General features: G+C 33.8%; 1 protein-coding gene across 13 annotated transcripts in view; it reads right to left on the minus strand.

Moving 5' to 3' along the window:
* Positions 1–17,078, minus strand: part of Erbb4 (erb-b2 receptor tyrosine kinase 4) — a 1,037,871-nt gene that overhangs the window by 10,848 nt on the left and 1,009,945 nt on the right. For 10 of the 13 annotated variants that reach the window (XM_074071632.1, XM_074071639.1, XM_074071634.1 and 7 more), the window contains one exon: positions 449–496. The exons of the other annotated variants lie outside the window; for them this stretch is intronic. In XM_074071632.1, the coding sequence (XP_073927733.1) occupies positions 449–496 (48 nt within the window). The remainder of the gene's footprint in view (positions 1–448; positions 497–17,078) is intronic. 13 annotated transcript variants of the gene reach the window in all.

Genomic DNA, 17,078 nt, shown 5'->3' on the forward strand with positions numbered 1-17,078 from the left:
AAACTCAGAGTAAATTTTCATGATAAATGTCATTGAGAGAAGATACTTTGTGAATGGTGATGCTTGCTCATTGTCTTCTATCCTGTGGTTACTCTGACTTGGGTCTCCAGTGCCTAACGACAATCATCACTGAGATTCTGACTTCTTAGCACATGACCGAGAATCATGAGCGTAAAGATAACCGCTTCATCCAGAAGGATAAATTATGAGTTCAGGTAGATCATTCAGATAAAACTTGAAGTCTACTGTTGATGCGTGAGATCTTAAGCTTTAGATTATCTACTGAGATAAATGAAATCTATAAATACATCTACACAATCTACAGAAAATTCTTGACTCACTGTTGGCAAAGGCAAAATGAGGAAATTATGGGGAGACGAGAGAGAAGAAACATGGTAAGCAAAGACCAAAAATCCTAAAAGATGAAGGTTGATCATGAAATACTTACTCCCGACATGGGGGTGTAGGCAGGAGGAGGGCTGTGTCCAATTTCACTCTAATAAGAAAGAAAAATGGAATGATGGATATAATAAGAGGCAACATGAATGAAAAATTAAAAATAGAAAAGAAAAGAAAAAGAAAGGGCACATGAGTTGTATGAATCAAAGGGGAAAAAGTGCACAACAGTGAATTTTCCTAAATGGCAAAATTGTATGCAACCAAGCTTATTGAAATGTTTTGAGGAAACTAATTACTTTAATTCAATCTCTGGAAGAGAAAATTATAAGTTGACAATAAGCATTCTTCTGATTAATTCTAGAAGAAGGGAAAAATAATATTTTTGAGGGAGTTCCCTTCTTTTCATGGCAAATGACTGAAATGGCTCCACATCATAGCATCAACATTTCCCTGTGAAGAAAAAGTAGACTAGAAGGAGAGAGAAGTGGATTTCAATTTGTCTGAAATAATTTTTGTTATTAAGTTTCAGCAAACGGTCAACTTCTTAGTCTCTCCTTATTAAAAGGTACATACTATTTTATCTTCATTCTTATTCTTTTCTAAGTTGAGCTGCAGCAGAACATTTAAAAAATCAATTCCTTTCCTGGAAACAAGCTTTTTTTTTTTATGTCATTAGACTCAGTCATAATCAGATTTCAGTTTTCAAAAATCTGTATTTTTGTAGCTTAATATCATTTGACCAATGTGAAGCAGATATAAAATATGATAAATTATGAAGGACAATGCTCATTAGGAGTAGGAAAAGGGGTTATTTCTAATAAAATTATATACATATATACATATGTGTACATTTCACTAATTATTAAACACATTTATTGAGAACCTGCTGTATGTGCCAAGAACTTTTCTAGGCACTGGGGATAATGAATAATGCAACAAAAATAGTTGATTTTATGATATGCATTCTCTATGGTTCAACTTTAAGTGAACAGAGATTACTTAAATAAACTTCAAGACACTAACACCTTTCACATGAAACATAGCTAAATATTATCTCAGGTCAGTGTTCATATAACTTACAGATTCATAAAACAATCTAAGAGGGATATGGTCCCAAGGAGATTAACTATTTAATGTAAACCAGTAACAATTTAACAAGCTTGGTCTGGTTGTCTAATCAAAGAACAAGTCCTGAAACATCAGCATGAGTTTACAATTTAATTCTTCCCACAGCTATGATAGCATAGAAAATACATACCTATTTCCTTCTCTAATAACACAACTGACAACACATTGAGGATTATAAAATAGATACTTAGCGATATATAATTTTGAAGGATTTAAAAAATGTTTCTTCAACTAATACATGAAAATATAAAAACTATATATATGAATGGGGCACCTTGTAATATTTTGATACATGTATACATTTTGTAACATTTAAATCTATCCTTGAACATTTATCATTTCTTTTGGTGAAAACATTCACAGCTCTTTTTTCTAGTTTTTTGAAGCTATAGTACATATTGTTCCTTATAGTCACCCTACTGGGCAATACCATACCAGAAATTCTTGCTTCTATCTAACTTTAATTAATTGATCAACCTGTCTCCATTCCTCAACCTCTTGTCCCCATTCCCTAATCTGTGATTGTTTGAGATTTATTTTTTTAGATTTCACATATAAGTGAGATCATGTGGTATTTGTCATTCTGTCTCCAGTTTCATCATCCATATTGTTGCAAAAAACAGGATTTTATCTCCTTTGATGACCAAATAGTATTCTATTTTGTATGTGTACCCCATTTTCTTTATCTTTTTATCAGTTGATGGACACTTAAGGTCACTTCTAGAGATATATTTAATATGTAATCCATGGGAGTTGGTACTGTGCTATACAGATGGCTTTATGCCTTGTTAAAAGTATAAGCTCCAGTCCCATTTCAAAGGGTATAAATTTGGTCAATCGTGAAAAATTTCAGACTCTCATTTTCATCCCTGTTCTCTCTCTCTCTCTCTCTCTCTCTGTTTATCTCTATCTCTCTCTCCCCCTCTCTGTCTCTCAGTAGTACTGGAATGATGGGCCTTATGCTTCTTAGGCAGGTGCTCTAACACTTGAGCAATTCTGCCAATGCTCCACTGTATTCCCAGGAATGACAAAATAAGGTAACACACACACACACACACACACACATGAACTTGGTAAGCTCTGCACTATTATATAAATGTAGATGACATCTAAAATTTAAATATCTATATTAGTTAAACTAAATTTTTAAAGTCAAGCAATCAAGATATCAATGTTACTGATCAAAAAGACATCTTTAAATGCTTACCTTTTCTCCAATCATCTTAACTATAGGCATATTTGTCTATCTTTGATAAAGACAGAAAATCAAATATGTTTGTTCATAAAATGTGAGAAGGGATTTTTATATATTCCAGTGATTTGTAAAACAGAGGAATGGTACAAGAAATATGACAACTGTCTGGTGGATCCTTGTATTACAAACCCTAGTTCTACCCTTATCGTGCTTTGATTAATTGGAAAGTACCTAGCAAATATTTATTAAATTTCAGCAGTAAAAGTACTGGTCACTGTGGTTGGAGATACCAGGATGTATTAGAAGTCATAGACATTGGCTTTAGGATTTACACTGTGATTATTTACCTAAGATTATTAGAAGGAAAAACAAGAGTGAAATGAGGCTGCAGTGAATTTACTTCAATTCTATAATTACAGAGTAGAAGGCAAGGTATTCCAAAATACTAGCAATTACCAGTGTTCCTTTGATCTCTTACTTTGCAAAAATGGCTGTACTGGGTAATGTTCAACCTGAATCACAGAAAAGAACTAGAATTGATTGCACATTTTGCATTTTATAAAACTTGATCAAAGGAAAAACAAGTTATTCTTCTTTGGAAAGCAGTTCATTATCTATTTTCATTATCTAGGCTAGAATGCCTTCAATTGTAAAGGTGTTATATTGAAAATAACTGGACCTCTTGTTGTTAGCCTCTTCTAAGACATGAAGCAAGGCTATGCCCTATTAGAATGCACACACAGTCCCTGCTTTGAAAAATCTTTCAGTCAGCAACCTGCCAACTCTGTCTCTGGACATCCTGCCAAACAGCATCACAGTAATAGAGTGTCTTCATGGTCTTCCCCATTTTCAGCATTAAAATAAAAAAAAAAAGTTAAGTGAAACCCTTCACATTCAATGTGTTTCGGGTTACTGGCTGCTTTTTATGTTTCTGTTTCCATTTTTTCATTTTGCTTTTTTATCTGGTTTCCATGATAAAAAGCACCCCATTCATTTTCCCTTGGAAGGCCAATACTGCTCCAAGGGAACATCTGTGAAGCCAATTAGCTGGGCTGGAAATGTGATATAATTGTTGTTTAAATATATTTAAATTACATGTTAATCACTATGTCATAATTTATAGGCTTTGAAAATAACTTTTTGTACGTCAGAGCCAAGCCAGATTTTACTTGTTTTTGTTGTTTTTAGTTTGCAACAAGCTCTTCTAATTCGTCTCTCCCTCTATTCCCCATACTCGAGGAGCTGAACTTTTAATATCTGAAAGAATGACAGCTGCAAATAAATTGGTTGAGTAAAAATTAAGATCTTCACAGCAGCCAGAACGAGCTGGTGTGACCTTAAAGTTCAGAGCAGAACAAAGCAGTGCTCTCAGTTAAAAGGCTTTGTTTTCTCATTGTGCCACTTTCTGCTGTCCGTCAAAGCCCAGCTTTGTGGATCTTTTGGAAGCAGTGCGGGTGCATGTGTTCATTTAGCCACTTAGGGGATTTACTGTTAGAGATGGAAAGAGGTGGGTTATGAACTGGCAGGTGATATGCGTTTGTTTCTGGTGGGGGGATTTGTAAGGGTGATGGATAGAAGAGAGTTTAATTTTGTGGCCATGTCACTGGGACATTGCATGATTAACTTGGACACAAAAGCCAGAGGTTATAGACAAGGGAAGTCTCAACAAATATATAAAATACAGTGTGAGATGCACTTTTAAATACATCTTGCTCTAAAATTTACTTTATAGTTGAATGATAAATATTTGAATCATTGTCTCATTACATACATAGTTTTTCTTACATTTGCATTACTTGATATTATTCCTGAGAAATGTTAAATGTTTAACTAGATAGACTGTGTCTTGTAATACATCTTAAAAATTATCACATAAATGTGTCCTTTAATCAATGAAAAAGCAAATGCCGAAATGCCTAACATCTATCTAAATTAAACATGTTCTTAATGATTTCCCTTGTACTTACTGAAGATACACAGATCTTACTTTATTTGATGGTTGTGCCTACACATTACTGTTATTTATTTCATCAACACACAACACACACAAATACAAGATTATTAGTAATAATGTATAAATTTATTATTAAAGACTAACAGTTTTAATGACACTGGTAATTACTTTTTGAATGAGAAATATCCTACCATGTAATTTAATGAATTATTTTTAATCTTCAAATTATTAGAACTCTCAATAATAATAGGGCTACAGCTTCTAGAGTCAGAAAATACTCTTAAATTATTTAAACTAAAATAGGATATGTGTCTGTAAGATATTGCCAATTAATCAGTACTCAATTATTATTTAGTGACTATTAAGGGTTCTCAGTGTTTTATCCTAAAGGCAAAGCTTATGTACTTAACACTCTGATGGACATTTTCATGTTTACACAGGTCAGAGAAGCAGTATAGAGAAAACATTTTTGCGTTATGTACAATTCCTGATATAAGGTTATAACTGTGCTCACAAGTTCACACACCAGTGTTTTAAGAACCCTCATTTTTCATTTTTCATAGGGCAAACAAAAGAAAACAAACAAAATGTGTCCATATGTGCTCCAACCCAATAAAGCCTTAGAGAAGCCTATTGTGATTTCAGCAGCTGACTTAAATATCTATATTCATGTCTATATTTATTTAAATATTTCTACCTATATTACACATGATCTTTTGGCTATGTATGTATTTACTTATTAATTAACTATTTTAGTTGATTAAGTGTGATTCTTCTTCTTTGAACCAACTCTTACTTGGCATATATCTATAAACAAAGCAACAATGACCTTACGATACAGTTCAAGAGCTATTGACTTGGATTCTCGTTCTTTATGTACTAATCTGAGAACTTAGAATATTTCTTATATATCACATCTGAGAGCTATAAATGGTATCAATAATTATGAAAGCCAACACAGCACTTAAAAAGTATAAATAAATAGTATGTTTTTTATATATTAGTAACTCCACTTTTTTCTTAACTCAGTCCTCAAAATCTACTTAATCATATATGTTGTACCTAGCATAAGTCACAGGCTGTTTTAGGTTTTACTTATTCTTATAATCTACCAAAGTAAATATTATTAATAGTTATAACTCCCATTTCAGAGATGAGAAAACTGAGGACTGGGGAAGTTAAACTATCACCCTGTGTTCACACAACCATCAAGAGCTGACTCTATAGCCCATCACTCTATTACCTTTAGGTCTTATGTAGATTTTGACTTTAACATTTTTGTTCTTTCTCATCTTTACCCTCTTTCTCTTCTCCTACACTGTGCCTCAGTTCTTCTCTGACATATGTTCTTATGGCTTTCTTTTCTAGTTTTAACGAAGAACCAATCTCAAGCAGTCATTTGAATCACATTAGTCTTAGGTATGAAGTACTGAGAATGCTCTGCAGTTCTGCCCTACCAAGGTCATTTGCATTTAAGTTAGCTACAAGATCTTAAGCTGGAAAGAAGAAGACTTTATGTGGTACATTAAGTACTAATGGCATATATGATATATATATATATTTTTTTTTTCTCATTTTTCCCTAAAAGCCCTTTCTTATTGATCTGGAACCATAGTGTATATAAGTACCTTTATTTACCTTCCTTGCCATGAACAAAGCCAGCCATGAAGCAGGAGGAGAAAGCCTTCAAACAAGTGGAGAGCACAAAGATTTTCCATGATAGCACTTTTCCTTATTGATTTTTCCTAGTACAGAGCTTAGTCAATCTCTCCTTATTGCATTTTCTTCTGCCATTGTGATGACAAGGGGGACCCTAAGAGAACTTGGTTCATGGCTCATGCTATTTGAACTTTTAAGTCTTCAAATCTATGAACTAATAAACCTCTTTTCTTATAAGTTACACAGCCTAGGATATTTTGTCATATTAATAAATGGTTGGTTGGTTCTAGCAACATTTTTTCCTTCCTTCCTTCCTTTCTTCCTTCCATCACTCTTTCTCTCCCTTCCTTTATTTTCCCCCTAAAGCATGTTATGATAAAGGAATATTTTCCTTATTTTTGTTTAGCTATGAGCTAACACTAACAGAAAAACTTCTAGCAGGTTCCTTAAGGACAGCACAATAGCACTTTTCAGTTAGACAGGGTACACCACTTTTCTTAATTTTTTAAAAAGCATTTGCTTAAGAGCATCAAGTTCTCTTGAAATATCTTTGTTCAAGAACAGAAATGAAATCATCAAGCCTTTATATGTCTCAATTCTTGAGTGGTACTACTGATTCCTCGAATGAACCTCAATGTCTTTGCTGCTTGACTGGTTTTTATCCCACTGTCATGAAGAACGTTAAATGAAAATTTCTTAGCACATAAGCAATGCATTGGATTGGGTAACTTTTGAAGGCAAACTTCCACAGACCTGAAACAAATGGCTGCATAAAGTCCTTCTATTCCTAGGCTTATATTTTTTAATATTTTTCACTGAGCCAGGCAATATTCATCCAATTCTTTTGTCTCTTGGGTCATCCATTTATTTAACTCTAAGAAGAGGAGTGGGGCTATACAATAGGCAATGGCACAATCACTTTCAACTACCAAATTATTTGCATATAAAATGATTATTTTTCTCTTAAGCCCACAGTGTTGTTATTATATAATTAGCATTATGTTTTTTGTAAAATGTTCTCTCATAAATCCTTTCAAAGCATATTCGTTACTTTTACTTACTTTTTGTTTCTAAATGGAATATCTACAAAGTATCAGTTTTTCTGCAATATATGTTTGTTCTTGGAAGCCAGGACTACATTCGCATGGTAATTAGTGAAATACATTTTGAAATGAAATTTATTAAATTAAACTCTTCACTTTATATATGGATACACAGATACTCTAAGACAATAAATTTTCAAGGTCACACACTAGTTAATGAAAGTATTAGAAACAAGATTCCCTGATTCACCATCTATTATTCATATCACTATAACTTGCAGTTTAAAATTTAATAAATGATAAAATAATCTGTTGCACATGCAGTTCTTTCTTATTTTTCAGAAAATGAATACATTTTCCCCATAGTATAGCTACAAGTATTTCCCTTAAATGTACAAAATGACATTTGTTCTAAGATGAAATATATATATACACATACATACTCAAAATTATTTTAACAGAGATTTAATTTTAAGATAAATACCAACTTTTCTTACTGTTGGGCTATAAGTTTATTAGACAAAAGGAATGTCTTCACAATATCAAATGCTATAGACCAAAGCTGTCTATAAGCAAATTAATTAAGAGTAGTATTTACCAAACAAATTGCTTTCCACACCAAGGGGATAGGTTACTTAAGCATTCTAGCAGTAAAAGACAGTTATTGAAAATCAACATATACATAGTATTTATTGTCAGTATATGTTAGCTGCATAGTGTTTACCTTTGTATCTCTCCATCTAATTAGATAATTTCTAGCCATTGCAAAAATAATTTAAAAATCTAATAATACATAGGATAGGTTTGAACTAAACATGAGAAAAAGGAGATTATGAATAATCTGAATTTGAATGACATAATTTTTTAAATTGAAATGTGAGCCTTGTGCTCGTGGATCACACCTTCAATCCTAGCTACTATGGAGGTAAAGATGAGGAGAATCGCCATTGGAAGCCAGCCCAGGCAAAAGTTATGAGACCCTATCTTGAAAATACCCAACACAAAAATAGGGCTAGAGGAATGGTTCAAGTGGCAGAGAGCCTGCCTAGCAAGCCTGAGGCCCTGAGTTCAAACCCTAGTGCTGCAAAATAAATAAAAAATTGAAATGCAATGTCATGGTATGTATATAACACACTTCCCTTAGTACTATTGACAAATTCTTATCTGGAACAATTTTAGTCTGTCAGTATATGTGTGCATGAGTTGCATGCATGTGCCTATGTATTCAAACATGCACACTGAAAAATTAACAGCTTAAAATGGAACAGTAGAGACTGATTTTACCCATTCAGTCTAGCTCATACTATTTCATAGCATTTAGCTCAGTTCTTTCTCTTTATTTTTATCATTTTCACATGTGAATATTTGTTTATCAGCATATCTTGTTCACTGAAACACCATACACAGGAGTTTCGCTTAAAACTATTTATTTATGGTTATTTAGAGTTATCTTACATGCAAAACATAAGGCAGCAATGACATATTCAACCTTCTCTTTAGCAATCATCCAAGCTCTGGAAGTTTTATTATATAGTCAAAATAACAATGGCAGTGTTTAGAGCAATCTATGTCTAAGAATGTAAAAATTCTGAAGAGCATAGGTTTGTATTGAGGAATAAAGAACGAATAATATGGGAAATATAACTGCAAATTTTATAAACCTAATTTTGGCAAGTAGATTTCATTCAGTGTTGTAAATGCTTGGTGTTGGCAACGAGCAAACAATTTAACAGATAAAGTGTTTCTTTCAGTGTTCATATCATTTCAATGCAGACCAGGCTAGAATTAACTTCAGTTAAGTTAGTCTACGGAGAATGTTTTCCAGATAAAAAGTGAATTTGTAACAATGGTTCATTCATCTAACTACTGCTCTTTAAGCTACCAAATGGCACAGCTGTTGCTGTAAGTTTCTCACAGTCCACCTGGAATTAGGACAGCTGGTTCATGGGAACTGATCTGAATAATGTACTGTGCTTACTTGGGTACAGCTACAGACAAAGCAAACAGCACATGGCTGTCCCATCAGCCCAGAGCAAACACCAGTTACATTTCACAAGAACAGGCTGGTATTTACAACTTATCTGAGCCAAAATGAATATCAGATTGAAGGCAGCACCCCAAGAGAAAAATGCTCTCCCCAAGAGCTACTTGTTAGCCATAGTCCAAGCAGTTTTTACTATTTTTGAAAAGCCCCCAGAGAAAAATGCTCTCCCCAAAAGCTACTTGCTAGCCATAGTCCAAGCAGTTTTTACCACTTTTTGAAAAGCCTCCAAATCTGACTTTGCTGCATATAAAAAGGTAGAGGAAAAAATGCAAAACATTCCCATATCTATTCATGAACTACTTTGGTATTTCCTTTAAAAAATATTTCTTAGTTTCCCATTTATACTGTTAACGAAGTTAACTGGATTGTCAGGATAACAATCATCACAATTTCCTTTCAGCTTCTGAAATAGTTAATTTTGTTTTAAAAGAAGTAAGCAAAAATAGGCCTGAAAATAGAGAATATAATCTAAATCTGAAATGTATGTCAGACAAAAACCTAATCACACTCTCTATCTTCAACCAAGCTAGTAGCGACACCAAGGAGAAGTGTGCTGGGGATTTTTAGATCATGTGTACCAAGTCAGGAGCAGCCCAGGTGAACCTGCAAAGCAGGTGAAGTCTCATCTCAACATTCCCTCATCAAGGATGATTTCTCAGTTTCAGGCCTATGATTCTTTACCCTTCCCCAAAACACTACTGGGACCATTTATTTCTGCCTCAGTTGTCTAGAAAATATGACTATATTGTTCACCCATTCTGTGTGTACCATCAAGGGAATCTTAGTTCTGAACTATCCTCTCTTTTTCATATCCTTCAGGGATTTAGTTTTCTCTACGTCACAGGACATTTATTTAGTCTGATAAATTAATTTGTAGAATTTTCTCAAATTAGTGCTCATGAAGCCTGGTGGACCTACTTCAGGTAACACTGACTATTGAATGCGATCTCTTACCTGGATATTAACTGGAGGCCTGACATCTCCACTGGAACATTCCATGGTGTTTCAAAATCACATTTCTATCTCTTCTCCCTACATAAAATCTAGTTTGTTTTTCCCCATTTGGTGAATGGTATCAATAACTTATTCACCTGTGCAAGTCAAATATCTTAATGTTGTCTTTAATTTCTTCTTTATCTCACATCTCATATTGGAATATCTAAGCATGAATATTTCAAATGTCTTAATAACCCAGAATGCAACCTTTCTCTCCATCGTCGTGGTAACTATTTTAATTGTGGTTAATGTACTATGTCATTTAACATTCGAACTAGGACACTTTGAGGTAAAAGACAGTGCTATTAATAATTATGCCAAGATAATAAGAGCAAACCAGGATTTGCTAAAGAAAACAGACTCTTCTGATAATCTTAATTGTGCTATCATTTGTTGACTTGAGTACTGTAAAAACCCTCATGGGATTACCTGATCTTCATCTTTCCTTTCACTTCAATCAAGCGTTCATAACGCATTTCCTTTTTTAAAAAACTGCACAGTCTCCTATTTACTTTGGGTTAAATGAAGTCTCAATTTACTGTGGCATTCAAGACTTTTGGTAACTATGATTCTTCTCAAGTTCTCAGGCCTCACCACTACACTCTATACTCATAGGCCTCCATTCAAATAAATCGCCAACAGTTTCCATTATGTACTATTTTTTCTCTTATTCCAAGTCCTCTGCCCACGTTCTACTTCCTCCATGCTCTTCCTGGCTTTTTTGCCTTGATTACATGCTGGACACATAGAAAATTATCATTATCCTGATTATGTATAATTATTGATTCAACAAATATTTACCAAGTACTCATTATTTGTCCTTGTTAATAATTTACAACTATATCCTAAATGTTTATATCATTTTTTAGTCTATGAGTCCATTTAGAAGAAGACTTTCTCTAATTCACCTTTATATCAATGATATTTAGCACAATGGACATGATGAATGTTTAATAAAGATATGTCGAATAAAAGAATGAATATATAGAAAGATGTCTTAATTCCAAACTCACCAATGGCTCTGTTGATCAGAATCTCAGGGTCAGATGTGTTTTAAAGAAGTTAGAATTTTTTCACTCCTTAAGTTATATATTATATGCATTTTACTCTACAGATAATTAGGGTGAGTATAAATTGAAGTTGAACCCAGATTCAGTTATCTGACTATGATATCTCATCTAGTTTATTTACTGTCCTTGTCAATACCATTTGTTATTTTTGATGACATTATTTGAAATCATAATTCTAATGAAAAAAAGAAGTATTTTTACACTTGATGAGTGGTTCTCAATGCAATAGCATTTCACTTCTAGCAATAGAACTTCAGGATTCTATCTCTAGTGTAACAACACTCTCTTGAGACATCTGTATATTTCCAAATGCTTTGGAGGCATAGGAAATTCAGGTTTTGGCTTTAACCTGATGAATATAAATTGTTGCCTAAGAAAACAGGAATGACAGATTTGAGAACAAAGAGATACAAAATGTATTCTTTCTCTACAAATGATATTTACCATCCATTTATATTTCTACACAATGGTGCATATTTTACATTTTAAGTTTTTCAAAAATATTTTGAGAAAAAAATCATGTCAGAATAATATAGAAAACCAAAGAGACAAGGCAATGAAACTCTAAATAAAAATTATAGTGTGAGTTGCTAGGAAGGGGTATGGCTGCATGAGAAAAGAATTTGATAAAAGGAAAGCACTGCTACCACAGAGGCTCTCATCTGTAAAATGGGAATAATAATACTCATTGTATTCATTTGGCTTTATGTATTCATGTTTACCTTAAATACCTTTTAAAAAATAAATGTAGTACATAAATGTGTGACACTTTTCCTATAAAAGAAAAACACAGCTGAATTTTCCACATATCATTTACACAAAATCATACTCAATGCTGCAAACCAAGGAAGTATACATTACTTGTACACCAGAACGAGAGTACTTATACAATTACATGATTATCTGTATGATGCATAAGGATCACTTTTCAAACATTTTATCATAAAGTTCATTTGAAACAACTCAATCTCTACCTCAAATGGAGAGGTAGAGCCATTACAGGCAGAGCAATTGCACCTGGCCTACCTTGAGTCTTTGCTTTAGTTTATTTTTCAGGTAGAGTCTCACATTTTTTTCCCTGAGGCCTGTGTTGGACTGTGATCCTCCTACCTCTACTTCCTATGTAGCTGAGATTACGTGTGCATTAACATGCCTGGCTTGAATGTATATTGATTAATTCATCATTTCAAAATATTCCTTGGAAAATTAAAAATGCTATGCTTTTCTTACTGCTGCAGAAAATCAAAGCAAGACTCCTAAAGTCCTTTGACCACTTGGCCACAGAAAGCTGTTTACTAAATGGCTAATGATAAAAAGCTAACTAAGAAATATCAACAAGAAGATCTTACAGTAGAGATTATAACAAACTGAAATAACATCTTTGTTACTTTTGTTTGCTTTAGACAATGAAGGCAAGAGAGTAAGTGGAACACAAATATTAGAAAGTCATGTTTCTGCAGAGTACATGGTGACCTTGATTGTCTTGAATGATTTGTACAGAACATTTGAATGCATTCAGACGGGCTTCTAATATTCATGTTGAGGCACTGTCAACAGGTAAAGGAGAAGTCCTCAGAGCTGAACACATGCCTAGATTGACTTTTTCTTCCCTGTAGACTGCTGATCTTTTTAGGAAAAGCTCACACATTAAGAGAGGCACATAATCATGTAGGAAGTATTTGAACTCTCATATGCTGGCTGGTGGAAACACGATTCTGTGTGTGTGTGTGTGTGTCATTTCCTTAATAAATTGAGATCTGAAGCCTTTTGTTTGTTTTTCTTTCAGCACTGGGGTTTGAACTCTGGGCTTTGGCTTCGTACTTGCTGGGAAGGTGCTCTACTACTTGAGCCATGCCCATTCCTCAGCCCTTTTCATGCTTCTTCTCATTTTTTTTTCCAGATAGGGTTTCAATTTTTTCAAGGGTTGACTTCAGACTTTGGTCTTCCTACTTCCACTGCCCAAGTAACTGGGATTACAGGCATGTGGCACCATACCTGTAGAGATCTGAAGCATTTTAAAAAGATAATAAACATTTTTTATGAAAGTTAAATCTTGGAAAGAAAGTAGCCAAGTAATAGAAAATTACTTAAGTTTGTGACCTTAATTTGATAAAAAGATAGATTAGACTTTTCACATATTCTCTACCCCAGTCTATGAATGACTACCAAACAAACAAACTAAAAACTACTGGACAGATGATAAGTGCCTGGTATATTTCTTAGACTACTTTGTTCTTTATTATACTGCTAGCACAATTTATTATTTGCCATTTTTAGGAAAGATTTAAACCAAGGTGAAAATATGTTTAGATAAAAGAAAATGAAAACATGTTGGTTTTGTGAAAACAATCACAAAGAAGAATATGGTTATCTTTCTTGCCAAGTCGTATATATTAGGCCTCCTATGCTCCCTTAAGAACCTTTAATGTTTTCATCATTATAAATATATCCAAGAATTTTAAACACTCTATCTACTCCATCTGTACTATCTTTTAGAATAACAAGCTCCTTAAATAGGTAACTAGTTATATTTTTATCCTGCCTCTCTCATTTCTCCCAAACTTACTTATCTAAGCATAAAAGAATACTTAGATTTTGGTAAATAAACTTAATATAACTTTGCCAAAAAATAAATGAAAAGAGGAAGCTTTGATCATTCCTAAGACTAATCTGTAAATTATCATTGAAAGGTGACCAAAAACTCAAGTGGAAGCAATTAGAAGCAATGTTAGCACATGGATAGCAATTCTGTAATTCCTTCCCAGTCTGTTGCCACATAAAAGCATATTGCATGTCAATTACGCAGGAGGAGAAGATATTTCTGAGAGAGCTTGACAAAAGCCCAGGCTGTGAATTATTTGCTTTGAAATTCCTTCATATTTTCTTGTCTGGAAATTCTGGTCAAGAGAAAGGCAAAAACAAGCAGCAAACTCATCCTAAGCATACGGTCAGATGAACACTCATAAAATGTTTATTAGCTCACAAATAAAAGTTTAAAATGTACTGGATCATACTCTTCCAAAAGCAAAGAAGGCAAAACAATAGATAAAGTGTTCTTTGTTATTATATTAAACTTCCAGGGTCCAACTGATCCATCTTGGGTTTCTAAAGCCCTGAAGGAAGCTTTCACTAACATGCAATTTGAAACCAGGTGCACATTAATTCCCAGCAACCTTTCCTTCTGTATGTCTCTAATATCGACTGACAGGTGGGTTTGGATTCAAGCAATGAAATTGAAGTCCCAGGCCCTTCAATTATAGGCCTCTTCCAAGGCTTGGTGAAGAATCAACATCATAGGCTTATATGATTTTACAGTTTTATTAAATTTACAATAGTAAGATTTTCATTTTTGCATTCTTTTTTCTTAAAAGGACACTAGCCATGCTCTCATAGGAATACCTGTATTTATAAAACCTGGATTTGCCACTACTTTACCTCTCTTATTTTGAAAATGTTCCCTGCCTGTATTCCTTACAAGAAACCTGCTATCCATCAGTAGTCACCCTGTACATGCATAGGCCTTCTTGGAACATCCTCTCTAGTAGAGCATTTCATTCCATGATTCATCAGATCAAGGGTTAATATACTGTCAGGTTCCAGATCATAACTCTTCAAAAGTCAATCAAGCCCCTCTTCTTCTTGAGCCTCATGCTAAGTGGTTATGCCACAGGTTAGGATTGCTCAGTCATGTCTGGATCAGTGCCAATACATTTTACCACGAATACCAGTGAGTACCTATGCATTGCAGATTCTGAGTTGTCCCTTGCTTGTGATCTTATCTCTACTGCACTTTAAGTACCACATGGCTACACTGCAATATTGCTAAGAGAAACTCCCATTATAATTTTTTTTAATTCCCTTTCTCTGACCTCAGCCTTTTACTCTTTTATCATTCTCTTTCTCTAATTTGGTCTATTCTTCTGCCTTTTATTTGAATCTCAATTAATTCATTTATGTATTATTTTTCCAGCATGTGCTTTGAAGTAAGCTAGATATGGATTTGAGTTTTGTGTTACTTACTACTTATGTCACGAGCTACTCAATCTCTCTGAGTTTGTTTCTTTAGTCTAAAATGGGAAAAGAATGCCCTTCCCTCTTCTTTTTGTAAGAATTTTAATTTTATATTTTGTAAGAAAATGTGTGAAGAACCTAGCATAACATTCAGTTCATAACAGGTACAAAATGCTAGGATATAGATAATAAGAAAGAACTTACCTGCACTACATGATTAATTACATTGTTGATCTTCAATATAATCTTGAGCTTCTGTATTATTTTTGCAACTGCCCTGCCACTTCTCAAGTTTTGATATATCTTTTTTTCTCTCTGTTTCCTTTGCTTGTAGTTCCCTTGATACTGCTGAACAATCATGCATTCAGGCAAAACAGTAGCTCTAAGAAGTCATATTTTCTTTATTTGGTGAACCCTTGCATTTTCTGGACCTTCCGTAGTCTTTGTTCATGTGCCTTTGTTCATTTTCCCCAAGCCTCAGCTAGTCCTTTCCCTAACCCAGCAGCCTTCCTCTCCATATAACAGAGAGAATCTATGTGTCTACAGATTGGGAATCCTTCAGTGTTTCTCAATTTAATCCACAAGCTATAATAAAATAGAAAACCTGCTATTACTTGTCATTACAACCAGACTAAAAAACTTCTTGCGATACAACTGACTGTTAAAAAATCTTAACATCTTGGTTAAGTGTCCGAGTAGTTGGTGAATCAGCTGAGAGATGAGCCCCATGGCTTTAGATGAGAGGAAAAACCACAAAGAGAAAGGAAATTGTGGCTCATAGATGAAACAGAGCTGGCAAAAGTAGAGAGGGGAGAAAAGAGCTGGATAGAAGACTCTCTACAATGTGACCCTTCACAGATTCTGTTTTCTATAAAATCTACCAATTCACAGTCTTAGTGTGTATTATTTTTTCTACTGGAGTAATTTAAAGAAAGGCAGAGTTGTAGAAGTCAAAGAAGGGATGAGAACCAATAAAAAGTCGGGGAACCACACACCAGTTAGAAGTGCTTTACTTATATGATTGTACCAAGTCCTCATGCATACCTATGGTAGATACTATTTTCTTCCATATTGTGGACAATAGTAAACTGACAGGCTAAATGGCCAAGTTTACAAAGCTAGTCAGTACTGAAGCCTATATTTAAATATAGGAAGTCAGATATCTGACTTCATGGTGTACTAAAAAAAAGTAAGCTGAAATAAAAATGAGTTTGCTAAATTCTATAAGCACAGTCTCCCCAGTACGTTAAAGAACAAAATGATTAAGCAGTTTAAATGCATTTCTATCTGTGAATTTCAGGTTCCATAAAATTTTACCTAATGTTTAATTTATAGAGAAATTCCATCTGACATGGGTTAAAATCTCATTCTTAAATTCCCTCATTTCAGTATTATTTTTTTTTGCTTAAGATTAACATTTTTGCAAATGTAATAGAATTTTTCTTCCCTTAACTCCTCCTAGATTTTTCTCTTCTCTATTATCTTCTAGCCTCTCTGAATTTGCAAGTTCACTACTTTCTATGAATGTTCAGAGGCCCATTACTCTAGGACACGTCCAGGGACTCATCTTCCTTTCTGA

The sequence above is a fragment of the Castor canadensis genome, chromosome 4 (assembly GCF_047511655.1).
Source record: "Castor canadensis chromosome 4, mCasCan1.hap1v2, whole genome shotgun sequence".
NCBI classification, from domain to species: Eukaryota; Metazoa; Chordata; class Mammalia; order Rodentia; family Castoridae; genus Castor; species Castor canadensis.